Raw genomic sequence first — 27,343 nt, 5'->3', positions numbered from 1 at the left:
CATGCCTTTGCCAGAGAGAAACATGCCTCCTGCATCCCCTGTTTAAGACTCTAGGGTGTTCCAGCCATTGCCCCTCTGACAGGAGGCACTTCATGTGCTCTGTCAAGTGTAGCTAAGATGTTCAGCCTCTCCTCCTACCTGGCCCCAGTTCTGTGAGAAGGGCCATTCCCTGCAGATGGCAGGTTCCCTTGTCCCCTGTCAGTAGGCTTTTCAGTTATACTGAATAACACACCCAATAGTACAATGCAATACAATTGCAATCATACAGTAAAATGACAGATAGTATGAAAGACTGAAGGTAATATTGCAGTGAACTTCAAGTAGATTTCTACTTATATGCTGGAACTTACCCACAAGACAGTGGAAATGCTAGAAGGAAGGATGGGATGATGTAAAATTGTCCTCAAGATTAAGTTCAACATGACTGTCTGTTTATAGTCCCTGGCAAGCCATCCACTTCTGCTGGTGAAGCACCTGAACTTTGGGTGTAGCAGTCTGCTTGGCCATTTCCATATCTCCAGCCTTTGCATTGCTTGCCTCTAATCTTTGTTAGCCATAGGCTAATCTCACTTTTTTGTATTTCCTAAATTTGAGTTCTGTTCGGTCAAAGCAAGCAGTCTTCCACCTTGATTGCTTTTCATCTGAGCAGATAGGATGACCAAGGCACAGAGGCGCCCTGCACAAAGGTTAGAGGCCCTTTCCAGAAGTTGCTGCTCATAGCAGAGCTTGGCAGAACCATCCCTCACCTCTCCCTGTCTGGTCCCTAAGAGGATCAACCCCTATCACATTAATTGAGATATCTGGGAATGGGGCAGTGTTGCTTACTGGTTCCGGCATGGCCAGACACTGTGATAGCGTGGCTGAGGCCCCATCTAGCCTCCTCTGGACCCTCTGGGTTCTCAAGCCTCTTTTCAGGCCAGAGTCAGCAGTCTATGGCCATGGAAGAGACTAGCTTTGAAAACTGGATCCTTTGGCAAAGGTTTGCATTGGATCTGTTGGCTCCGGAACACTGTCTGACCACAGGAATTTACTGGCTATGTGTTGCTAGGAAATGCAAATTAAGGCCACAGAGGGACCATCAAGGGACTTCGAAAGAGGAGAAGCCATGGAGGGTTTCCTAGGTAGCCGCCAAGGCTGGGTGTACAGAGGCTAAGAACCAGGCATGTAGCAGGACACTTGTCTCCTGCCAGCAGGCACCAACCAAAGCAATGACCTGACCTATAGACCAGAAGCTTAAAGGAGGGCATGGTTATATTACTGCAAGCTTCAGTCTTCAGAACCAAGCAAAGGGCTGGTACTCCCTGCTTCCTACCTAGCCTTCTTGCCCCCAGAACGATTTGTTCACTCAGCCACCCCACCTCCAGTCAAAGCTGACTTCCCATCTCCACCCTGGGCTTTGGGAGGCTTTTTACCAGACCCTTGGTGTGGTTTGTTTTAATCTAGACACTTCTGACTTTAGTCCACTGTGATGATTCATATCGGGATGAGGAAGGCAGATAGGAAATAGTTTACAGTGCCAAGGGGATCCAGAGACATCTTTAGTTTGTGGAATGTTCTGTAGCCCTTTGAGGGATGGATGCCTTTCCGTTTACCCATTCTGGTCCTGAAGCCTTCCCCCTCCAGCCTTCCCTTCTCCATCCTCCAGCCCCAGGGTAGGAAAACCAGCAGCCAGCATCTTGCCATGTCTACACTGGGAGCCTGCCACCTGCCCCTAGGATTAACTCTTTTATTCAGCTTGAAATCCCAGGTGTTCCCTTTTTCATAATTATGTAATTTTATTTCACATATATGTGTATCTATGTGTATCACATGCACGCCTGGTGCCCACAGAGGCCAGAAGAGGGCAGTGGATCCCCTGGAACTGCAGTCACTGGTAGTTGAGAGCTACATGTGGGTGCTGAGGACGGAATCTTGGTCCTCTGCAGGCGTGGCAAGTGTTCTGGATCACTGAGCCACCTGGTCAAACCCTGCCCTGTTTCCTTCCTGGCGCTGAGCATGAGGAAATGCCTGAGGTGGATACTGTCTCTTTCTGGAGGCACCAGGTCACTTGGAGCCACATCTCTCCTGTCTTTGCTTCTGCAGGTTCTGATGAGGAATATATTTACATGAACAAAGTGTCAGTCAACAGCGAACAGAACTCGGCATCTCCAGACAAAGGTATGGGTCCCTGAGAGCTGCTGAGCTGCCTGGCTTCAGACAAAGGAGGCAAAGCCCCACCCGTCTCCCTCGCCCCTCCCCGGCAGTTCTCAGACAGGCCCCAGGGGTTATTTTTGGAATCCACATTTTGGTTAATGGTATTTTGGGTTTATATATTTTTGGATGTTTCAGTGGGGCCACCACCTTCTTGCCTATTGGACGAGGAGCCTGTCCCTAAAAGTCTCTTGACTTTTCCCAGCATCAGTGCAGGAAGAGGAAGTCGTAACTCAGGCGTTCTAGGAGAGCTGATCCCACGGTTCCAGCCCGGCCTCTCTGGGTGAAAGTCTGCTTGGGAGGAGGGAGAAGAAATGGTAGTGTCAGCAACTGTACCGTTGAAAGATGAAGTTCCCGGGGTATTCTCAGGCAGCGTGGGTTCCTTCCTAGGGGGACTTGGGGTCTTGTCTCTGACACCTTACCTTCTGCCTAAAACTTACTCTTTTAAAACCTTTGGTGTGTGTCTGGCCCACAATGTTAAGAACATTCAGCATCAGGGGGCCCCAAGAAAGTTTTTTCTCTAATTCCCAGACTTAGAGATGGGTGGGAAGAGATTCTCCTGGAGGGAGCCTCAGCAGTGTCCTGAGAAAGGGTTGCCTTTGAGACATCAGCAAGCCAGCAGTGTCCTGAGAAAGGGTTGTCTCTGAGACACCAGCAAGCCTGCCCTGTCCTGAGAACAGGTTGTCTTTGAGACATCAGCAAGCCTGCGCAGTCTTGCAGGGCTGGTTGAACTAGAGAGACTTGGAAGTCAGTGGCCTATTCTTCTTTAGTGTGGTGTCTATACCTCTTCCCCACCCTCCCCGCCCCCACCAAGTCAGGAGCTGAGACAGTCCTGTGGTGCCAGTGGCCACTCTGCCCAGAGTCACTCGCTGTCTGGGTAACGGTGGGCAGAAAGAACCACAATCACCAGATGAGTGCTTTGTGTGGCTCAATATAGACTGTCAAGCAGCTGCCCTGCTCACTGAAGCCCTGTGGCTGGGCCATTTTTGAAAATGGGGGAGGTAGGGGAGGGCCGCAGAGCCTTCCAGAAATCCCATGCTGGTTACTTCTGAGGAATCCGCACAGGGCTGGCCACTGCTATGTCCTATTCCTGGAGGAAAAAAACAACTTTGGCTGGAGGGATTGCCTGCCTGGGTAATTAACACCTGCTCAAATAGAATATGCAGGAGAGGGACTGGACAAGTGAGCAGACATTCCGGGGTAATGAGAACCTGCCTCTCCTCACCGAAGCCTTCTCCTCTTGCTGCCCACAGTTCCTGAGGAGCAGGGTCCACTGACCAATGGGGAGCCCGGCCAGCATTCCTCAGCCCCTCAGAAGAGCCTTCCAGACCTCCCTCCGCCCAAGATGGTGAGTGTCAGGCCAGGACACTTGATCGTGGCAGTCTGCCTGTCCATCTAGCCTCTGACCCATTCCGAGCACAGACCGTGTGCAGGACACAGGAGGAGGAAGTCAGAACACAGGAAACCTGACCCGGACACTCCAGGTGCTCAGAGTAATGAGCCTGGGGAGCCTTTCTCAAGTGACTTTGTCAAGACTCACCTTGTACCTAACCTGTGTATGCAGGGCCATAAACAGTTCTGATCAGCAGTTCCTGAGTCTGTGACCTTCCAAACAGGTGTGGTGGCTCGTGCCTCTGATCCCAGCACACAGGAGGCTGAGGCAGGAGGATCATCATGAGTTTAAGGCTGGTCTGAGCTACATGGTAAACTACATGGCATGGCCTAACAGTGAGATGTTACCTCAAATACACAGAATAGAAAAAGGAATGTGTACCACACTGCACCCTGTACTTGAAGCCCACCAGAGCCATGTGAAGCTTAGAAATAGACTTCCTGTTCCCAACATGGTCCCCGGGCTGCACCTCCCACCCAACAGTGGCGTGTGCAGCCTCCTCAGATCGAGTTTCACTCACTGAGCTCCTGCTGCTGGGGTTGGTTCTGCCTCAGGGCCTTTGTACTTTCTGGGCTACTGGCTTGCTCTCTTCTCTCAGAGGCTCTTAGAGCATCCTGACCTGGATGATGAGGCCACTCTACTCCTGCTCTGCCTCTATTGAGCTGCTCCCCTTGTCACTACTGACATAGCTATTTCGTTATTTATCTCCTTCATCAGATACAAGAGCTCCAAAGGACAAGAAGAGCACCTTTCACCAACCGCCTCATGCCCAGTGTGTCAACACCAAGTAGGCCATAGAGAGCTCACTTTGTAGGCCAGGCTGGCCTCAGACTCAGAGATCTGCCTGCCACCTGAATGCTAGGATTAAAGGCTTGGCCACCATGCCCAGTTTGTTCCTTGGTGTTTAAGTGACAGCTATGTTGGCATCTGTGTGACCAGATGGTCACGCACAATGGGTTACGCTTATAAAAACACTGTCTCCGCCACACTGAGGCAAGCTTTGGTGAGATGAGTCACGGTGTTTACATCTTAGGGTGTATTAGGCTTCTGTTGCTGTGGTTAACCCTGGGATCAAAGGCGACTTGAGGAGGAAGGAGTTTACCTCAGCTCACAGTCCTAGGTCCATCACTGAGGAGAATCAAGGCAGCAGGTTAATGCAGGAACCTAGGGCCGGGGATTGAAGCAGAAGCCATGAGAAGTTACTGGCTTTCTCCCCCTGATTTGTTCCGTATTGCTTACATACATCACTAGGGCCACATGAGCAGGGGTGGTACCTCCCACAATGACCCAGGCCCTCCCACATCAATCACTAATCAAGAAAATGCCCTACATACATGACTACAGGCCAATCTTATGAAAATACTTTCTCAATTATGGTTCCCTCTATTCAGATAACTTGTATTTGTGTCAGGTTGACAAAAAGAAAAGTAAAATTAAAAAAACAATCCTGCTGGAACAATGTGGCAGAAGCCCACTGTCTTAATCTAGAAGTGACAATGTCAAGACTTGATCCCAAGTTCTCTTCCCCAAAAGGAGGGAGGCTTCCTAGAAATGCCCGAGGCCACATCTGGGAGGCTCTACGAGGCCCCAGGAGGCTCATAACCCCAGAAAGGCTCTGAACCAGCCTCCAAGGCTTTCTGAGGACAGCAGAGACATCCACACCACCACCATGTGGAGCATAGACGTAGTTCTTGAGTAGTTTGTGGGTCAGTGTCCCATGCTTGAAGTCCCCTTACTGACAGCTGGTGGGACTCTCCATGTCAGACGTGATTGTCACGAAGTGATTCTTGGCGGGCCTATCCTTCCTCTCTGGGTGTCTGTGCAATGTTACTGCTGGCCTGCCTCTTCCTGAACTTCTACCCAACTCCATATAAATCTGATCCCCTGCTGCCCATCAAGGGACAGGTGACTCTGTCACCATCTCAGGGTGTCAAGAGGCCTGGCCCAAGCAGACTTCCAGGAGGCAGAAAGGCCGGATATCAACACAGGCTTCTTGCTGGCTTTATAGGAGAGCAGGCTGTACTCCTCCCAGCTCCTTCCCCCTTCACTCTCACCCCAGTACTTTGGGGTCTGGGAAAGCCACCTTCCTAGAACCCCCCCATCTGCTGTCATCCGTGAAGTGCCACCTGCCAAGCCAGATACTCCTGGGTCAACGCAAGGAGGGATGGTGTATTCAATAGGCAGAGTTCCCCTGGCATCAAGTCTTAACTGTTCTAGAAATCTGTGTTTCATAAACATAGTGTAGAGAGCCCAGAGTCAGAATCCGGTCCAGTGGACCCGGAAGCCTCTGGGGTTCACGGCATTCCTCAGTGTGAAGACTGAAGGGCCTCCATATGGCTGAAGTGAGGGGAGGACAGGGTAGACATGGTCTCCTCCTGCTCTGCCTGTGATGGGGTGGCTCAGGCCATGTCTGAGAGAAAGTTGGTGCTCGAGATGGAGACATTGTCTCCGCCCAGGAATAGCTCAGTCTCAGGAGCCTTTCCGAGGCATGGTAATTGTCCTGTGGACAGGCTCCAGGCCCGGGGACCATTCCAGCAGCACCAGCTGACATTACAGTACAGGGCCCTCCCTCCACCACATGGTCGTTCTTTGCTAGAAGGGTATGGCATGCCTAAGGCCTTCCAAGATTTTTCCTAGGCACCCACTAACTGCCCTCCAGTGATTCCAGATGTGGTATGAGGAAGGGTGGTCTCAGCTCCCCAAGCCCTCGCTTTCCCACCCACACATGCATGCCCCTCAGGCCTTCCTACTCACTTTGCCCAAAGCAGTAAAAGTCTTAGTTCAATGTTCCCAGAGGAGCAGGGTCAGGTGGATCAGGAGGAGGGAAGTGCTAGAGTCATTGCTGCCTAGGCCTCCCAGGAAGGCCACATGGCAGCTTCATCCAGCCTTCCTCAGACAGAGATTCCCTCTTCCCTCTCCTGACTCTGCATGATCAGTGCTCTATGGGGAAAACCTTCACCCAAAAGCTGGACCCATAATGCCTGTGTCTGGACCAGGATGGTGGCCCCTGTCCTGGGCTTGGGACGCGTGTCAGCCCGTCCCTGACTCATGGTGGCTAGGTCCTCACTGTAGTCCCCGCAGTCAGAACAGGTCCATCCAGCTGTGGAGGGCAGCCAGGGGTCTGGAGCAAACGTGTGGGTGTGGGCAGTGACTCACAGCTGAAGTCTTTCCAGGCTGCAGGCTACACAGCCAGGTGCTGTGGTCACTCCAAGAGAAACAGATGTTCGCTGGCCACCATACCATCTTGGCAAGTGCCGCCCCTACCCCACGCGCCTCTTGAGGCCTGACCATGACTTTAGCACTGCTCTCAATGGAGCTTCCTGTGGAAAAGCAGCTGACATGGCATTTCCACGGTCAGTGTGGCCCCAGAATTTTCCACAGTATGTTGGTTCCCCAGGGAAGGTTGCATGACTGCCGTGGGTCATCTAGGACCATGGATCTTAGGTTTCACCGTAGCAACTGCACACACGAGCCCTCAGCTGGTGGGTCCACCCACCAGCCACCCACTTTGTCCTTACACTTGCTCACATCAGCTACTCATCTTTAGCATGCATGCCCTATGGATGGTTTCTCTACACTGCAACCCTAAGAGTGAGTAGCTGAGATTAAGAGGGGCCATGGACTCCTAAAATATTTGCTGGTTGGCCCTTTGGAGAACAAGCAGAAATGTGGCTCTTGGTAAATCTTGCAGCTCATGCTGGCTTCTTCCTAGCCTCCCCCCGGCCCCCTGATAGCTGGTTATTTCAGCACTGAACTCAGATCTCCTGCATCTTTGGTTAATGATTATGGTCTTAGGGTCACTATTGCTGTGAAGAGACATAATGAACCAGAAGGTAAGTTGAGGAGAGAGGGTTTATTTGGCTTCTGCTTCCAAATCCCTGTTCATCATTGAAAGAAGTAAGGATAGGAACTCAAACAGGGCAGGAACCGGAGGGTAGAAGCTGATGCAGAGGCCATGGAGGGGTACTGCTTATGGGCTTGCTCATCATGGCTTGTTCAGTCTACTTTCTTATAGAACCCAGAATCAACAGCCCAGGGAAAGCACCGCTCACAGTGGGCAGGGGCCTCCCCCATCAGTCACTAGTTAAGGCAATGCCGTAGAGCTGGGATCTGATCTCAACTTCTCAGCTGAGATTCCCTCCTCAGATAACTCTAGTTTGTGTCAAGTTGATGTAAAACCTTCCAGTACAATCACAATCTTCACATTTTGATGCTGGTGCTTAAGAGTGGTCCCTATGATGCTGGTTATTAACAGAGTGGTCCTTCTTCCTTAGCCCTAAGATATTAGCATATCTGTCCTTTGATGTCTAATGATAAGTCACTGTGTCTGGGATTAAGGACATATGGGTGGGACTTTGATGTTTTTGTATTTTATTTTCTAGGCTAGTAAAAACAAACATTTACCGAACACTTCATGTTGCCCAGCACAGTTTAATCCTCCATGTTTCCAAGTGACAAACGATTCTGCTTCTTTTTATACTATAGCCTAGACAAGTTGCCTTTGGGTTTTAGTGCTGTGAAGAGACATCCCGACCACAGCAACTCTTACAAAGGAAAACATTTAATTGGGGCTGGCTTACAGTATCAGAGGTTAGGTCCATTACTGTCATGGTGGGGAACATTGTAGTGTGCAGGCAGACATGGCACTGGAGAAGGAGCTGAGAATTCTACATCTTGATCTGTAGGTAACAAGAGACTGTCGTACTGGGAATAGCTTGAGCATATATGAGACCTCAAAGCCCACCTCCACAGTGACACACTTCCTCCAAAGAGACCACACCTACTCCAACGAGGCCACGCCCACTCCAACGAGGCCACACCTACTCCAATGAGGTCATACCTACTCCAACAAAGCCACACCTCCTAATAGTACCGCCTCCTATGAGTCAAACATGAGTCTGTGGGGGCCATTTCTTATTCAAACCACCACACGAGCCAACCATCTAAGGTTGCAGGTCTTCTCCGGGTGTGTGTCTGCCCTGCTGCTGGAGTGCTGCTGGCACACTGCTGGCACACTGCTCAGGAGAGGCAGAACACAGTGTGTGATAGGGGTCCCAGCCCTGTGTTCTTCACGAGGAGAAACAGTGAGCTCTGTGAGGAATGTCGTGGTTCTCAATCTCCTCTGTACCCAGACACCACTCGGGACCACAGGGAGCTGAGAACAGTGGTCTAAAGGCTTGAGCTTCGAGGAATCTGGTTTGGTTCTGAGTGTGTGCCCAGAGTACAGAGGGGCTGGAAGGGAGAAGGCATTCTCTGGGAGATTTAGGCCCGGCCCTTTACAACAAAGGCCTCCCCCCAGGCCATCCTTGATGAAGGAACCATATATGAGACCTTGCTTTTATGGCAGGTGTGGACCACCATGCCGTCAGACAGAAGAACTGCTAAGCAGGTTCAAAACCCTGGTAAATCTCAGAATTGAGAAGGGCAGGTGTGCCAGGCATGGTGGCGCACGCCTTTAATCCCAGCACTTGGGAGGCAGAGGCAGGAGGATTTCTGAGTTTGAGGCCAGCCTGGTCTACAGAGTGAGTTCCAGGACAGCCAGGGCTATACAGAGAAACCCTGTCTAGAAAAACCAAAAAAAAAAAAAAAAAAAAAAAAAAAAAAAAAAAAAAAAAAAAAAAAAAAAAAGAGAGAGAGAGAGAGAGAGAGAAGGGCAGGTGTGGAACCAGCTCACTGCCGAGCTCTACCTGTCCTGGAACACGTAACCATGACACCCCATGGGAGGACCCTAACAACTGGTCACATAGCATAAGACCCTGGAGTTCTCCCCCTCCCCACAGGGAAGTTTAGCCCTAGTTGTTCCCAGTGTGCTCCATCAGAAGCTGTTGGCTTTGTCTGTTTGTGCTGCAGATTCCCGAGAGGAAACAGCCCGCAGTTCCAAAGATCGAGTCCCCTGAAGGCTACTATGAAGAGGCTGAGCCACTTGACACATCCATCAATGGTATGTCTGAGGGGCTGGCCTAGAGGGTCTAACTGCTATAGCCCACGGGCTGCTGCTGCTGTGTCATGATCTGGTGTCAGGCTCCCCTGGGGCTCTAAAGCAGAGGCAGGCACAGGGACATGACACAGGAAATGACCTCACTGAGAACAGCGTTCATCCTTTGGTGTGCGTGAAGTGTGCAGCCCTTGCCTGCTTGTGAGGAAGGGCAGGGAATGCTCAGTGGAGCAGCTTCCTGTACCCATGGATGCCAGCCTCAGCTTCTTGTACCCATGGGTGCCAGCCTCAGCTTCCTGTACCCATGGGTGCCAGCCTCTTCCATGGGCTGTTGCCGCACTGAGCACAGAGGTGGCACAGGAGAGTTGTGCTGCTTTAGGGACCTGCAGTAATAGATGTGGAGATCAGGCTGAGACTGGGAGAACCATTCATGCTCTTTCTCTGGAGTCAGTTACTAAGCTCCCACCAGCAGGAAGAGAAGAACAGTTGAAGCCAATGGAGAGCGCACAGACCAGAGTATATCAGATTATGTTAGGCAACGGCTATTATTGCAGAAAACAGGACAGTGACCCAGCTTACTGCAGAAAAGCAGACATTCTGATAAAGCACTATGACTTCAAGATGTTGGGAGCTATGGGGAAGAGATCAGGTGGGTAACTACAGGGACGGAATTCTGGGCAGAGAGCAGAAGGGCTCTTTAGTCAGAGAGGAGTCCACTGTGGCAGGGACGGTGAGTTCAAGGGCGAGCAGAGTGTACAGAAGGGCTGCAGGGTCCAGTGAGGACTTGTTTTTTTCCTTGAATGAGACTGTAAGCCTTTCTTTGCAGGTCGGCTCATGGCTGGCCTAGCTTAGGTTTTGGACATATTGCAAATGGGCTGTCCAAGCTGAGCTGGAGGCCAGAATCTCTGTCTTCTTGGTCAGGGTCCTCAGCTTGCAGAAGCTGGTCTTGTATCACTATCATGGGGTACCTGAGATAAATAACTGCTGAGGTAAAAGGTTACTTTAGGGCCACCGGTTTGGGGCCTCTAGTTCAAGACTGGGCAGACACATTGCTCTAGGCTGCATTGGGACTAGAAGGGGCCATGTGCAACTTGAGTACCTCAAAGCCAACAAGCAAAAGCAGGACCTGGAGGGCTAGGGTCCTATGATCCCCTTTGAGGACACCCCAATACCAACAGCCTCCTACAAGGCCTCACTGTTTAATTCGAGCTTTCTTTTTAAATAAGGAGCCTGTTTATTTTTATCTGTTTGAGTGTTTGTGCCTAGTACCCAAGGAGGCCAGAAGAGGGTACGAGAGCCCCTGGAATTAGAGTTAGAGTTAGCTGTGACCGGCCTGTGAGTGATCAGAATCATACCTGTGCCCTCTGTAAAATCAGCACCCGTGGTTAACCGCCAAGCCATCTCTGCAGCCCCCCAAACTCTCATTGGGCCAGAGTGTCTCTCAGTAGCACCACACCGGGGACAAGTCATTGATAAGTATCCCCCAAGGGCAGCAACATCAAGACTAGCATCTCCGAGGCCTCTCCTCCCGACTTCCTCTGTGAGAGTGTTTTGTGGTTACACAGACCTTTGCAAATGTTGAAGGTGAGCGTGGGTGCCCTGCTGCTGAAGCAGGTCAAGCCTTGCACACTTACTTCTTCAACAGGACTCCAATGAGTTGGGACCTGGAGCTCTGACTTGAGCCTTTCTCTTCCTTATTTACCTATGGAACTCCAGTTCCAGGAACTGTGTGGGAGGTGAGGGCCTGTTGGGACTTTGTCTAGGCCCAGGATATTATAAGCGGTTGGTACTGTGGGCAGATGAACTTCACTTCAGCCCACGGTGCCAGTGAGGTGCTGGCGAGTCACAGCCAGGCTGTGATTTCAGACCCAAGCCAACCAAGGGTGTGGCGATGCTGTCTGGATGCATCCTGAAGGCCAAAACAGTGACTCACTAGTGAGCACCTCTGTGTATCTCCTCTCCTGGGTGTGGCCCGTCCTGCCAGGACCTGTCGCCTAAACACACAGGGGCAGACTCTTCAACTCCACACAAACAAGTGGTCAGAAACACCCAGCCCCGTGTTCTTTGCCTCTTGCCTGTGCAACCCTGCAGCTTACCACCTGGCCCGGGGCTTCCCACTGTGTCAGTTCTGACGCACCAGGGGGAATGGGCCAGAGAAGCAGGTGGTGGGAAGGCTGCCCATCTCTCCTGCCGTCACGAGGTCTAGGGACGACTTGGGAAGTTGGACATCCTTGTGACCTTTACCTGGGTGGCCAGCCAAATAGCCCTCACTTCCTGCCTGCTGTCCCCACACCTGCTTGAGCAAGGTGTCCTGGTCTTAGCAAGAGGAAGGGTCACTAGGTATAGGGTTGCTCTAGCTGGGTGGCCAACAGGATTGTGCTGGCTTTGTAGCTAAGGCCAGCTGCTGGGATTCTTGTCCTGCTGCATCAGTAATATCCCCAGCGCTGTCCACCGAGCAGGATCCTCTCTCTAACCCAGCATGCTGCAAGCTCACGCTTGAGACATTACCGTCCCTCTATTTGCCCAAGATATCTTCATCCTGATGCTGAGGAAAGACCAGTTGCTGTGACACGTAACTCTCAGGCACTGGTGTCGACTCAGAGCAGTGTGGCATTTCTGATCCTGTGTAACTTGGGTTCTTGAGCACCTCTAATCTGTGGCTCAGCCATCCTCCAGGGCCCATCCTCTCTGCAAAGAGGGACTAGAAAATGCCTGCCTGTTTCTGAAAGGCGCTACCTAGACATGACACACGCCATTCTGTCCACACCCCACTGGTGAAGACTAGTGGTCACCCCCAGTGGTCATGTGAACAGATCTCATGAATGCCATCCTTGGCCTCTCCGGAGCAGTCCACACCTCAGAGGAGACCGCCTCTGATGCAGCAGTTCTCAACCTTCCTAATGCTGCGGCCCTTTAATGCAGCTCATCATTTGTGGTGACCTTCAACCATAAAATTATTCTCATTGCTACTAAATAAATATAATTTTGCTACTGTTATGAATCATAATGTAACTGTCTATGTTTTCTGATGGTCTTAGGTGACCCGCAGATTGAGAACCACTGCTCTAATAGTTGGCAGCCACATATCACATCTGTGTCTTTGTATATGACTGTGCCTCTCTCTTCATCCTCTCCTTCCCTCCATCCCTCCATCCCACCTCCCTCCCCCCTTCCCTTCTCCCTCTTCCCCTCCTCTGTCCATGCCTTTGAACATCAATCACACAGGTCATTATGGAGCATATCTTCCCACTGGAGTCCCTAGATGGGCACAGTTGCCTGAAGGAGTCCTTTATGCCACGATCACCTTGGGTACTGCTTGTCCCTGAGTTGGAGTGCCAGTGATTTCCTGCTTGTTGCCTGCTCTGAGATGGGTGCCTGCCCTGGGAGGCCACTGGCTTTTTCCTGTCCCATGGCTGGCCCTGCATGTACACTGCCATACACTTCCTGCCTGTCCCATGGCTGGCCCTGCATGTACACTGCCATACACTTCCTGCCCAAGGGACCGGAAAACGTGGGTCAGGATCTGCAGCCGCCCATTCCTCCTCTCTCCACACCCCTGCAAGCCGGGTCCATTCTAAGGAAACTCAGCACAGGGGCTGTCATCCTTCCTGAGGATAAATACAACAGTTAAATTTGCCCTAGAATTTCCCAAGCTACTCCTAGTACTAGGATTAGCTGTTATGTCTCAGCTAGCTTCTGGCAACTTCATACCATCGGAGCTCCTCAGGAAACATGCAGGGCTGTCTCAGAAGCACACACTAGGTGCTAGGGACAGAGTCAGAGCTTCATACCTAGCTTAGCGGCTCTCTCAGCTCAGGTTCATTCTTGTTCTGTAAGGGAGAGCCACTCTCCTTATTTCAGTTTTTGTTACAGGAGCTTCAATACCGAGGGCTCCAGACACTTAGATTAGGCACCTGCCCCATCTACCTAAAACCAACTCCCCAGACTTCATTTTGCTTCATGGTCCATCTGTATGTTTACTCTCCATTTTACCCCCTTGCTCTCTTCTCTTAGGGCGTTGGCTGAGTTGCAAGCTAGTTTTCAGGGCTTTAATTGATTGTGAGTACAAGAACACCTCCAAGTAGATACAATCATATTGACTTAGCCAGCCACCCTCCCTTGCTGGCTACTAAATAACACTCCAGTGGCTATGTTAATTTGCATAATATTCCTTCTTCCTATTGTTAAATCACTATCTATTTATTTTGGTGCTGGGATCTTGCCTAGAGTCTTCTGTGGGTTAGGCAAGCGCTCAATCTTTTCTTTTAATTTTTACACTTATTTGAGAGCTAGGCCCAGGGGACAGGGCGACATGTGCATACCACAACACACATGGAGGTCAACTTCAGGCCTGGAAGCAAATGCCTTTACCCAGTGAGCCATCTTGCTGGGCCCCTGTCTTCTTTTTTTGAAAGTTAGTTTCCTAGGATAACCTTCCAGGACTGGAATCACTGGGTCAGAAAGTATGCATGCTTTGTGGCTCGTGAACACCAGGCTGCCTGGCCCCTTTCTGAGAGGCTGTGTGGGTTTACTGTACTGCAGCTACACTGGGCCTTGGAGTCCTCCTCTGGAAAGTGTCATTATTTTCTATCTCTGTATATTTAATAGATATATAGCAAGTATATATTATGAATGATGTTTCCGTGTGGTTTATATGTATTTGGTAAGTTGGGAAGGTGAGTGATACCGTACTACTCTTAAAGAAAACTGGTATGAGAATACTTAAGAATTACTATTAACAATATTGAAACAAAGTAAATACATTTTGTTTGGCACCATGGCTAAAATAAGGATCACAGTAGCCCTGTTCCACTTTCCTGTGGAATTCCTAATTCAACTGCAACTCTGTTTAAGTACTATGCAGGAACCCAGCTAAAAACATAAAATGGACGATACCCGCAAGTTCATCTCTTGAAATGAATCATGGGATGGTAGGGGCTATTGCTCAGTCTGTCTCGAGGACAGACCAGGAACTACCACTCAGAGGGCTCAGGGAAGCAGCAACTGGGTGTGTTTTTCTGAGTCTAGCAGTAGGGGAACACTGAGCTCCTCGTCCATTGGGAATTCAGGCAGAATATCAAGATCAGTAGATCTAGATAGGGAATGCCATTGGGATATAATATGTTCTAAAGGATGGCTAGATGAATGTGTTGATGTATAGATAATGGATACTTGAGTGGGCAGATGCATAGATGCATGAATTCATGGATGCATGGATAGTTGGATACATGCATGGGTCAGTGGATGTGTGCATGTACACATAGATTGATGGGTCAGTGGATGCATGCATGCACACATGAATGAACACATGGGTCAGTGGATGCATGCATGCACACATGGATGGATGCATGGGTAGAAAGTAGATGGATTTTTTTAATGTATATGTGAGTGCACTGTCACTGTCTTCAGGCACACTAGAAGATGGCATTAGATCCAATTACAGATGGTTGTGAGCTACCATGTGGTTGCTGGGATTTGAACTCAGGGCCTTTGGAAGGGCAGTCAGTGCTCTTAACCGCTGAGCTATCTCTCCAGCTGATTTTTTTTTTAAACATGGTTTTTGTTGGCCTTAAACACAGCAGTGAGGCTGGAGAAGAGAGCCACACTTGCGGGACAGTAGGGTATGAATTAGACTTGGAAGTTAAAGTGTGCGCTGTGCCATGCACAGTTTATACTGTGCTGAGCTAAGGGGGTCTTTAAGATAGAATAGAAAGCTGCCTCTGGCCAGTAGTAAGAGAAACTGTGCGACAGAGCCCCGCTGAGGAGCCCAGGGCTCTCCCAAGGAGGAGAGAGGACCTGGGAACGAACAGAACTGTTAAGAAGGGTTTTGACCAGGATCCAGGACATTGTTCTGTTACTGTTGTTTTTCCTTTTGAGACAGGGTCTTACTGTATAGACCAAGATGCCCTGGGACTCACAGAGATCCATTGCCTCTGCTACCCCAGTACTGAGATTAAATCTATGCACTCTCATGCTCTAAGCAAGGAAAACAGCCACTTCCGGGAAAACCACTTTTGCTGTGGCGTATGTGGCATTTTTTCTCTTTCCCCCGTGAAGAGACAGATCCCCTCCTAGACCTAGGGCAGACATAGACCCAGCCTGGAAGCTGGGATTTCCATTGGCTGAGGAGCCAGAGGCCCCTGGGGTAAGGACGCAGCTCATCTGCTGAGCGGTTGCGGCTCATTGAAGTTATCTGTGGAGTCTATGAAGGCAGTTTGTAGTCCGAGTCAGCATCTGAGAAGTTTCTTCAAGTGGGCTGGGGATGTAAAGCCATTGAGCTGTTTCAAGGATGGGAGGCCCTGGGGCGGTGACAGCGGTGGCAGCCTGGGGTTTCCAGCCGTTCCGCCTGCTGCCTTCTTTCTGTGGCTTATGTGCAGACACTCATGTCCAGCTAGGCCCTGACTGATCGGGTGGATCTTCCTTGCAGAGGATGGAGAGGCTGTGAGCAGCTCCTACGAGTCCTACGATGAGGAGGAGAACAGCAAAGGCAAGACTGCCCCCTACCAGTGGCCCTCACCCGAGGCCAGCATCGAGCTGATGCGTGACGCCCGCATCTGTGCCTTCCTGTGGCGCAAGAAGTGGCTGGGCCAGTGGGCCAAGCAGCTCTGTGTGATCAGAGACACCAGGCTCTTGGTCAGTCCTCATCTTCTCTACTGGGAGCTGTGGGGGGGGGGGATTGCTCTCTGATAGGATATTGGGGTGGGTAGAACCTTTGATATCAGGAGCGTTTAACATTTCCCTAGCTTAAGATAATGTTCAGAATTCTGCATGTGTAGATGAATGTATCTGGCCTGGATTAGGAAGATGTAGTAGTTTCTAGTTAAACTCTCATAGCAAGAAAGTTGCTGGCCCCCACCCTATCCCTTGCATCTTGCTTGTTTTTAGGAAGGGATGGGGTGAGGCAGGGTCTCACCATGCAGCCCAGTCAGGCCTTGAACTTGTCACTCTCTCGCCTCAGCATCTCCAGGGCTGACACTGCAGACATGTGCCAACACATGGTCTCTGAGAGAGCTATATTCCCAGTGGCTTCCTCAGCTCAGGCACAGCCCCACTTCTGGCTGCTGCTTTGGTCTGAGTAAGCTGAGAACGATTGGAATCATCCCAAGAATTACAAAACTCAGAGCCACCTATTCTAAGTCAAAACCTGCAAGAGGAACCAGAGACTGGACTCTGACAATAGCCCTACTTCCTGACATTTTAAATTAATATTCACAGTTTTCAACTAGGTGTGGCCTGTCAGCTACTCCAGTGTATGGGGTAAGATGATTTGAATCTCAGGACTGTAGGCAGGACTGGGCATCATAGCAGGACTTTATCTCAAAACCAGAACAAATCGACAGCTTTATGCCCTGACCTAAAGTCTCATGCATGCAGTCTTTATAAACATATTTCCTTTGGTCACAATATGTCCACCTCAGTCTAGATGTTCTAGGCGATCTTGCCTTACTGTTCATTTTACAACAAGATACCAAAGGGCAACACATCTTTTCTGATAGAGGACAATGGTCCCTTCCTTTGAGTTCTGTTATCTGGTAAGATAGACTATTAGCTTGGCTTTCCTGCCCAGTGAATCTTCTGCTGGGAAAGCTAAGGCACACAGAGAGGGAGGGAAATAAAATAAAATCCTACAGTGTCCTACAGTGGAGAAATAAATTCTGACTACAGGGGACAGAGAGTCCTATGTCACTTAGGTAATACGTTCCGAGAAATGTATCCTTAGGTGACGTTATAATTAGTGTCATAGTTTGTTCTTATACAAATGAAGACAACTGTGCCATTAAGGGATATAATCTCAGGAAGCCACTGTATATCACTGCAGTTGACCAGAACATCACTAACTGGCACATGGGTGCATTCAAGGAGCCCCTTCTCAGAGGCCAGAGCAATAGAGAATTATTTGAATGATGCAAGTCCTGGAACATCCCTGGCAAAGTAAGGGACAGAGAGCTTGAAGGGGGAGAGAGAGACAGGGGGGGGGAGGGAGGGAGAGAGAGACAGAGAAAGGGGGGAGGGAGAGAGAGAGACAGAGAGAGAGAGACACACACAGAGACAGAGACAGAGAGACAAAGACAGACAGACAGACACACACATACACACAGAGACACAGAGACAGACTGAGACTGATGGAGCTTAAAGCCCTGGGCCTGCTTAGCGGATTCAGCCCTATGGCTTAGAGATAAGACCAGGCTCGTGCAGGAGAGGGAGGTATTTCAGTGTCCAAGGGCCTCTCTTTTGCAGGATCTACTCCTGTACGAAGTAGCATCCTCTCTCTTCCAGTGTTACAAGTCATCCAAAGATCACAGTCCTCAGCTGGACGTGAACCTGCTGGGCAGCAGCGTCGTGCATAAGGAGAAACAAGTGCGGAAGAAAGAACACAAGCTCAAGATCATGCCGATGAACGCTGATGTGATTGTGCTGGGCCTGCAGAGCAAGGACCAAGCTGAGCAGTGGCTTCGGGTAAGCGGGATGGGCCAGACTGTCAGGGGCCAAGCCACTTCCTCCAGCGCTCAAGGGAAGGGCTCTGGAGCTCTGCCTCCCAGCCTCTTCTAAAGGGTCAGATGACGTGGTAGAGAGTAGAAAGGACCCTTCAGGTGCTCAGGGCATCTAGCATTCTGGGTATTGGCAATTGGTGTCATGGACCAGACACTGCACTCTGCTGTTCGGTCTGAATTCTTGGAAGCCAGTCCTGTGCTGTGTGTAGTTGGAATCTCTTTGCTGTCTTCTTCTGAAGAGATAGCGCATTCTCCCATGATAAAGTTGATATTCGCTGTATCTGTGAGACCCACATGGAAGTTGGGCAGGTTTAACCCTGGATATAGTTGGGCAGTGTTGGCAAGCCTGTTTTATGAGATTTCAGATTAAGGCTCGGATGACAGAGGCAGTGTCACTTGGCAAATGAGTCGCAACTGGATTTAGAACAGTTGTCATGGCACTCACTGGTCCCTGCCCCTTGAGATGCATCTGAGCGCCTCTACTACTGTGTGGTCTAGCTGTGATGAGGGAGCACTTGGGGAAGGGCCCCCTGCCTAATTAAAAATGTCAAGCATAGCAGGTCCAAGAAGTCTGACGCAAGAAAAGACTTGGTTCAGCAAGGTCTCAAAGCCCCTGGTGATCCCAGTGAGAGCCAGAGCCACTCTCTCTTTCTCCTTCCTGCCACCTGGTCAACCATTGTGCTGTCGATGGCTGTTTGTGGCACTGTATCTGCTACCTTACCCCTCCTGGTTGAGCCTAGCCATCATCATGAGCCTGTCTGAAAAGACCCTGAAGGGACATTAAAACATGACTGAAAGTAGGGGTACTGGCCGTCCATGTGCTGAGTGCTCCAGATTTGAAGCCAACAGGCTGTTTCTGTGAAACCACTACATGTTTTGAAAAGTTTGGCCAAGCCAGTCTCCTAGGAGTGCCTGAGCAGTACTTCAGTTCTTTCTGAAGAATTTTCAGGTGCTTTATAGACTATCATGTAGAACAGAAGGGGTCATTGTCAGACAGATGTGTGGTCTGGAGGACTCCTGATCGATTATTTGACTCTGAACAAAGTCAAGCCTGGCATGCATGAGTATATATATGCATGCATATGCATGTATTATGTGTGTGTACACTCATGTATGTTTGTATATATGATGTATATATGCATACATATGTATATATTATTGCATGTATATGTGAATGTGTATATATAAGAATGTATATGTATATATGAGTGTGTGTACGTATGTGCATGCATGCATATATGTATAATGCATGCATGTATAATGTATGTATGCATGCATGCACATATGTACACACACTCATATACATATATATGAAGTGATCTTATGTTGTTTTTTTTAATGCATGCAAAGTGCTCAGCCCCAGGCCCAGTGCATGCCAACTACAGGACACTTAGGCAGTGCTGAGGCGCTGGTCTGGGTCTGCAGCATCACAGGGACCCAGGGCTAAGTTGCTAGTTGAGCTCCTTTCTCTTGCTCAGCTCTCCCTTTTGGTCTCCGACAGCCCTGCCCATCCTCATGCTACTAAGTTCATACAGGTACTCACAAGGGTGCACACATACACACATGCTTATGAGCATGTGCTTGTATAGAGGTTCCCAGGACTGTTCTGTCTGCTCAGACCTACCTATCTTTCCCCAGACCCTCATCCTCTCTTCCTGGCACCACAACTCTTGCTGGAGGTTTCAAAGACAAGAGCGCTATTCAGAAGACATCAGATCTGTGTCTAAGCTGCACAGAGAGACCCTTTTTCTCCCTGGTCAGATGAATGCAGAGGTAGCACTGGCTCTGAGAAGCTGTAGCAGGGCAGGATTGGTCAGGTCCCTCCAAGCAGGACTCCATGTGTCTAAGCTAATAAGGACAAGAGTGAAGGCACCTGTCCTGAATTGGGTCCTCCAGCCTGAGTCCTCACAGCTATAGACACAGTAACTGAGGATAGCCTGGGGTCACATAGCTGGGCTTCTGATTCCAGGGCCCGCCTCCTTCCTCCTGTAAAATGTTGCATATTCTTCGTGGTGGATCCGAGTCCCTAGCTGTGAGCAGGCTGGAAGTGAGAAATACCTTGCTTCCCCTTCCTCAGAGCCACTCTTCCTGTTGTTCTCCTCTGATTTCAAAGTTACTTCCACAAACTGTTGTGGGTAGAGACTGAAAAATGGAGGGTCCTTGAAGTACATGCGCATGTGAATAGACACACATACAGACACACTCACACACACTCACACACACACACACACACCACACACACACACCTGTCTGTCTTCCCTTGCTCTTTTCCTCCTCTGGGAATCCTCCAGGTGGCCCTGGGCTCAGAAGGGAGTTGCATAGCTGTGTAGTGAGGTCAGGGCCACCCCTGACCTGAGTGTCCTCAGGCTCAGCACCAAGTGCCAGTAAAACAGTTCCTTTCTGGAAAAGGTGAGATGACCTCTGGCTGGTGGACAGCAAGTGTGCTGAGTTTGCATCAGATTAACACAGTATCCAAGCCTGTTTCCAGATGGTGTGGAGACTCCTTAGTAGGCCCACAGCTCTGGAAAGTCAGGCAAACATCCAGCAACTGTATGCTCACCACAGGACAGCATCTCTGCCCTCGTGGTGGCAGAAAGGTGGCTCACGGAGCCCAGGGATGGCTGCCCTGTCATCTGTGGGCCTTGATGTAGAGGCCCCTGAACACCCCTAGATTAGGGGGTTCCTGCAGGGAAGCATAGAAATAGGTGACTGTGTCCTCAGAACACTTGCAGGCTGTGACTAGGGTTCAGGCATTTCTGTTGCGAGGTTCTGTCTCCCCTGCTGTGAGACCAGGCAGCAAGGACCTGGCCTCACTCACAGCGCTTCTTGGCCCAGGTTATCCAGGAAGTGAGCGGCCTGCCTTCTGAAGGAGCCTCGGAAGGGAACCAGTACACGCCGGATGCCCAGCGCCTGAACTGTCAGAAAGTAAGGCTCCCACTGCCCAGAGGGAGGGTCCAATTCTGTATCCTCTTGGGTAAAATATTGAAAGTGTAAAACTGAAAGCCTTGCTCTTGTATTGCAGCCCAATTAATAAGAAACACACGAGGCTTGGGTAGGCAGGAAGTGAGCTTGGCAGGAAAATGGATGGAAGGGTCACAGCCCTGACTGTTGACTTGCTTAGGAAGGAAATGTTATTGAAACAAAACTCACTTTGCCCCATGTTCTTTAAGTCCACTGCATGTAAGGACGGGTGTCAAAAGACATTTGCATACATTGTATTGCTCCTCACCATCCTGCTGGTCCCCTCCGCTCTCCTGCTGCATATCACATACTTTATCTATCTGTTCAAAACTGAGGGGTTCATACAGCATTTGTCCTTATGAGTCTGACTTATTTTCTTCATGTGATGATCTCTGATCTTCCTGCAAATGATGAGGTTTCATTCTCTTCATGCCCAAATAAAACTCCATTGTGTTTATGCACTGTGTTTTCTTCAGTCATCTGTTGATGGAGCCTAGGCTGATCTTGTATCTGCACTATACTCTATATTCTTATATAGAATGGATTACTCTATATTCTTACACCGGAGATTTATTTTCCAAGGCCAGCACTCTTTCCCCAGAGCCCCTTGCCTCCAGGCGGAGCAATCCTCATGCCGATCCCCACTTTCCTGGCACAGAGCTATGGGGAGCTTTGGTTTTAAGGATCAAGGAAGCTGGAGTTAACACAGTTACCCATGGATCACCCTTCCTAATTCCCAAGGGGCCGCAGACAGGAAGCCTGGAGTTGACAGCAATAACAGGGGTGTGATGTATCATCAAGTACCCCCAGTACTGGCAAGGCAGAAAGTGCACCTGCACTCATAGAATGCTTAAGCAAAGAGGAGGGGGAGGAGGAAGAGAAGGGAAAGAAGGGGAGATCCTTCTAGAGAGAAGGCTGAAGGCCACGTGGCAACCCCCTCAACCCAGCCACGGGGACAGAGGAGGAGTGTCTTCAGGGGCTTGCCCATTGTTCAGCTGCCAGCAGGAATGAGACTGAGCTCCCCATCCCACTGGGTGAGGACGAGGGTCCCTCCTGCAGGTGCAGCTTTCCCTCGCCCATGGGCCCGTCGTATCAGCTCCAACAGCCATTTGGAGCACTTGCAAGCAGGCTGGTAGGGGAGGTACTGTGAGGGTGGGGGCACGGAATCTCAGGAAGAAGAGTGATGGTAGATGCTCTAGAGAGCCCCAAAAGAAAGCCTGGCCAGTGCCCCCCCCCCGATCGTGCCTGGTAGGAGTCTGATCGGGTGTCTCTGGCATGCTTACAAGAGCCACCTGTTTGCCTTGAAATTTTAGTTCTCCAGGTAACCATTCCCAGCAGGTGATCCCTGCCCATTTCTTTGTTGTCCACAGCCAGACATAGCTGAGAAGTACCTGTCAGCATCGGAGTATGGGATCACTGTCGATGGCCACCATGAGATCCCAGAGACCAAAGACGGTAACCAGGCTATGACCCTCTACCTCATGATTGAGAGAGCAATACCATTCTAGGGTGTGAGACATGGCTGTCTGGCTCAACCCTAATTAGGGGGCGGGTAGCTGATTCTAACATAACTTCTAATAGAACAAAGAGAGAAGGGGCCAAACAAAGTTCAGTTTTGCCACGGGCTGGAGGAAGAAAACAGCCTTTGAGCTCGTCTTTCCCAGGCCTGTTTCAAATCTCTTTGAAGATTCCCAGTGTTCTGAAGATTCAGTGTTACACTGAGATGCCTGTGTATCCCCATGAGTGTATGACTTTGGGGATAGCTGGCTTGGTCTGTCAGACCTCCTGTGGAGGAAGATGTATGTATATGTGCATTTGCACCTGTACACGTGTGTGCACCTGTACACGTGTGTGCACCTGTACACGTGTGTGCACCTGTACACGTGTGTGCACATGCGTGTATGTGTCCAACACTGACAGCTTTCTCTCTCATCTTGGCAGTCAAGAAGAAATGTTCTGCTGGCCTCAAGCTAAGCAACCTTATGAACCTGGGCAGGAAGAAATCTACCTCACTGGAGCCCCGGGAGAGATCCCTCGAGACATCCAGTAAGACCCAAAATGACCACTGGGACCCTGGGCTTCTTCACTGGATCGGAGTGGCAAGCCCTAGCAAAGGCAGAGGACTCTGTGGCTGGACAGAACAAACCACACAGAACTGGGGTTTGGGTTTGTCCCTGCTGTGGGCCACCTTTTATGCTTTACCAGGTTCTGTCCTGTTACAGTGTTGGGTCCTTGGAGGAAGTGAGGGATAAGTGGTCGTTGGCATCGGTGTTCTCTTAAGAGCACTGTTTGTTTGGCAGACGGTGTTGGTACAGGTGGGTGGAAGGCACATCCTGCACCCGAATACAAACGAGACCATCCTCATGGTTACTAGGATTCTGGCATGGAGAACCTTGTTTACGCCGTGATCACCCTGGGCTTTATGGCTCTGACCTTGGAGGGTAGATGGGAACTGAGTAGATACACATGTGTTAGAGCTGGAGGAAAACCTCTGACAGGGACAGGTGAGACCAGGTAGGGGTGGTGGGGAGCCTGGGCAGCAGTTTCTAGGGGTGGTGTGGGCATGGATAGGTTCTCACAGGTCATCCCTCCTCTCACTCATACTTGAAGGAACTGAGGTCAGGAGGGAGACAGGCCAGGCCTAGAAAATATCCTGGTATGGAACATCTTAATCCCAAGGCTGGACCCTGGCTGCAGTCCTCCCTAGGCCTGGAGGCCAACCCTGCTCACCTCTGGGCCTTTTTCTCGATCCCACGCCCTGGTTCTCCTGTTGCTTGAGGAAGGCATGGTGGAAGTCAAGGCTTTCCTTTGGAGCCTTCTGCTTCCCAGGCTGGGGAGTGGCCTACTTCTGCCTGCCACTGCAGCCTCTGAAGCACAGTGTACAGCCCGGGAGACTGGTCCCAGTACACACTGGGATGTGACCAGACTGTTTGTGGAACTGTTTTATCTTCATGCATAGTCTCCTCCCGGAGGCTGTGACAGTGAGAACAGGCACTCAGGGACTTAGCTCTCACTTCACTGGATCTAATGTCTCTCGTCTCTGGGGCTGATAGGCACGGGAGCATCTGTTTAGACTTTGGCTTCTGATCTCTTGACCGTCAACTTTAATGCCTTTCCCAGTGTGGTGTAGGGATGTATGTGAGCCCCACTATCTACTGGGGCTGTCCATTCTGCTTTACTGCCTACTTAGCTGGTGTGGGTTCTAAGTGCTGCCAATCACTTAGAATGGAGAAGATCTATCTCATAAGCCTATGTATTTGAGGTTAGGCTCAGATAGGGGACAACCCACTGCGCATGGGTGTGCGAAAAGCCTAGAGGCCAGGTTTGCTCATCTTTGTTGCCGGGGGACAAAGCTGCATTGGTGTATGGCAGCAGCTCAATAAACCCGGAGCAGCTGAACACATACACGTAACCATCCATCAATGAGAAAGGATGTGTCCTGGGTAGGCATGGTGCTATAGTTTCTGGTGCTACAGGGGAAGCGGGCTCCCAGTCAAAGGGCTAAAAGCTCCAGACCTAGGTCCTGGAGAGGCACATGTGTCCAGCGGGGAGGTTGGCACTGAAGCAGAGCTTTGCTGCAGTAACCCCTAGAGGTTCTGACAGAAGGTAGACTGAGTCGGGGCTAGAAGGCATGGATGCACCTGCTTAGGAGGAAAGCGGAGGGTTGGGCACTGTGGGTTAAGTCTGGATAGAATATCGGCGGGAGAAACTGAGGCAGCAGGTTTGACTTGAGATCAGAAGCAGGGGTAGCCTGCTGGAACAGAGAGGCCTGGAGGTAAGGTCTGGTAGAGGACCTGTATCCCGTGCAAACCCTCGCCCGTCCCAGTCTAACGGAGGCCAAGCCTACTTTCCTCTGGCCGTACTTTTGCCAAGAACCAGGATAGCTGTACTGCCCTGCACCAGAGCGCCAGGAAGAAAATAATGCACTCTTGAGATTGACAGATGTCATCTCTGTGATGACATATGACAGGTTCTGAAATGGGTAACACCCAAAAAGACCCAGTAGTAGTGACACACCTAGATCCTGTGGTCTTCTAGGTCCCCCTGCAGCTACATCCCTGTTGAAGAGTATCCCTTGCTAGAGGAGCTGTCCTCTGTAGATGCATCTCTCCTGTGGCATCATCCTCCTCCTGTCTGCATGTCCTTCGGCAGGCTACCTGAACGTGCTGGTGAACAGCCAGTGGAAGTCACGCTGGTGCTTCGTTAGAGACAGCCACCTGCACTTCTACCAGGACCGGAACCGAAGCAAGGTGGCCCAGCAGCCCCTCAGCCTGGTGGGCTGTGAAGTGCTTCCAGATCCCAGCCCTGACCACCTGTATTCCTTCCGTATTCTCCACAATGGAGAGGAGCTGGCCAAGCTTGAGGTACGTTGACCGTGGGACAGGCAGAAAGGACAGCCAAGGGCGGGTAGCCTCAGCTGTCAACTGAAGTACTGAGGACCACGATCCTACTGAGAGAGGACCAGTGGCTTCATTTACCTCCATTATCTACAGTTGTTTATGTTTTTTAAAATAATGTCCACTCTTGTTCAGACCTCAGGATGGGTGGCTTTGATGCAGGGGTTGGGACCACAGGCTTCTTCCTATACAGGGCACTCCGGGAGTACTTTTAGCCTCCATGCCAGAGCCGAGTCTCAACCTCAAAGGAGTGCTATTCACTTTGCATGCTACCAGCCACAAGAACCCAGAGGCCCGGTTCACAGAAACAAGGGCTGTTAGAATTTATCTGGGATCAGGACTTGCTCTGTGATACAATTACTTTTCGGCCTCTCCCTGCCTTTGGTTTCATGCACTGTTAAAGTTACAAAAACAAGAGATGACATAATCCAAGCTTGTGAGGAGCCCCACAGGCGGGGCCAAGGTCATACTTGTGTAAGCACGTGCCCATTAACTCCTGTGCATTTGGGTCTTCAGCCACAGGTCTTCCAAGTTTGCTTCAATGCTGCCCCCTGGTGGGGGAAAGTCCACACAACAATGGCCTCACAGTCACAGAGCCAGGTTCACCCAATCGTTTGCCCATTAGCCAGCATCCACTCCTTGGATGAGAGAAAATTAGTGCCTGCCCTTACAGAACTTATCTTCTAGTTTGACAGTGTGGTGACATTTGGTAACACAATTAGTTGTTTAGTTCCAGTTTCAGGGAAAGACTAGGGCCCCATGAAGGTGACCTAGACCACCAGGAACCTGCTGCACTCACCCAGTGTAGGGGTAGTGACCTAGAAGATGTCATTGAAAAGCCGTATTGAGAAATCTGATTGGAAATCAAAGGAGAAAAGAAATCTGTCTTCTCTTTCTTGTAGCTGTAAATAAATGCCTGACAGAAAATAGCTTGGAGGAGGAGAAACTGACTTGGTGCAGGGTTTGAAGGGATAAGGTCCATCAAGAGGGGAGGGCATGGCAACAGAGTTTCCAGGCAGCTGGTCACCTTGTATCCAGTCAGGAAACAGATGAATGCTGGCCTCAACTTGGAGCTCATTCTCGCTCAGCTTCTCATTCAGCCCAGGACCAGGTCTGTGGGATGGTACAAGGTTCTTTTACTCTTTTCATTTAAATCTATATGGAAACATCCTCCCGAGCATGTCCAGAGGCCGGGCAGTGGTGGTGCACGCCTTTAATTCCAGCACTTGGGAGATAGAGGCAGGCGGATCTCTATGAGTTCCAGGACAGCCAGGGCTACACAGAGAAACTCTGTCTTGAAAAAACAAACAACCCAAATCTAAAACAAAACAAAAGCCAAACATGCCCAGAGGTGTATCTCTTAGGTGCTTCCAAATCCAGTCAATTAGAAACTAAGGATGCGCTTAGCACCAACCACAAGTCGAGTTTGGTTTGTAGCTGCATCTTCAGAAGGATGGTAGGACTGGGTGGTGTGGGGCCGGAGGAGTAGCTAGTTTTACTCATGAAAATAAGCCTATGGCTTTTATACAACTCTACTTTCTTGCCATGAAGGGAAGACATAATATTGACTTTTGAATAGAAATGTCCAGTATCTGCAGTTGATTGGGATGCACTGTCCCCGAAAAGGAAACACCAGATTTGTTGGGACCCAGTTAGTAAATTAGGACTTCTTGCTCTTGTATTAGGCCTTTCTGATTCCTCCACTTTATTGGTGTCATAAAAATAAACCTGAACGTGGCTTTCTTAGGAAGTGTCTCGGCACTCTCGAATGTATGGGTCAAGATGACAAGAGGGACAATTACTGTCCATGGAAGAGTCTATCTTTCATGGTTTTTACCTTGAGAATGTAGCGATCAGCTTCTAGAAACTCATGTCTACAGTCGCATGTGATGCTCCCCACCGATGTCTGGAGTGTCACTGAGGTGGCACCACGGTGACAATAAGGAGGTGCCCCTGAGGTGGCACCACGGTGACA

General features: G+C 50.2%; 1 protein-coding gene across 3 annotated transcripts in view; it reads left to right on the top strand.

Moving 5' to 3' along the window:
* The window catches only part of Afap1l2 (actin filament associated protein 1 like 2), a 97,499-nt gene that overhangs the window by 64,070 nt on the left and 6,086 nt on the right, over positions 1–27,343 (top strand). For all 3 annotated transcript variants that reach the window (XM_031390807.1, XM_031390806.1, XM_031390808.1), the window contains 9 exons: positions 2,083–2,157; positions 3,444–3,538; positions 9,434–9,524; positions 15,946–16,151; positions 17,796–17,975; positions 20,846–20,935; positions 22,342–22,426; positions 22,913–23,017; positions 25,124–25,335. In XM_031390807.1, coding sequence (XP_031246667.1) covers positions 2,083–2,157; positions 3,444–3,538; positions 9,434–9,524; positions 15,946–16,151; positions 17,796–17,975; positions 20,846–20,935; positions 22,342–22,426; positions 22,913–23,017; positions 25,124–25,335 — 1,139 coding nt within the window. The remainder of the gene's footprint in view (positions 1–2,082; positions 2,158–3,443; positions 3,539–9,433; positions 9,525–15,945; positions 16,152–17,795; positions 17,976–20,845; positions 20,936–22,341; positions 22,427–22,912; positions 23,018–25,123; positions 25,336–27,343) is intronic.

The sequence above is a fragment of the Mastomys coucha genome, unplaced genomic scaffold, assembly GCF_008632895.1.
Source record: "Mastomys coucha isolate ucsf_1 unplaced genomic scaffold, UCSF_Mcou_1 pScaffold21, whole genome shotgun sequence".
NCBI lineage: Eukaryota > Metazoa > Chordata > Mammalia > Rodentia > Muridae > Mastomys > Mastomys coucha.
Note: the sequence above shows the minus strand (reverse complement) of the source record. Positions and strands in the feature narration are given on the sequence as shown.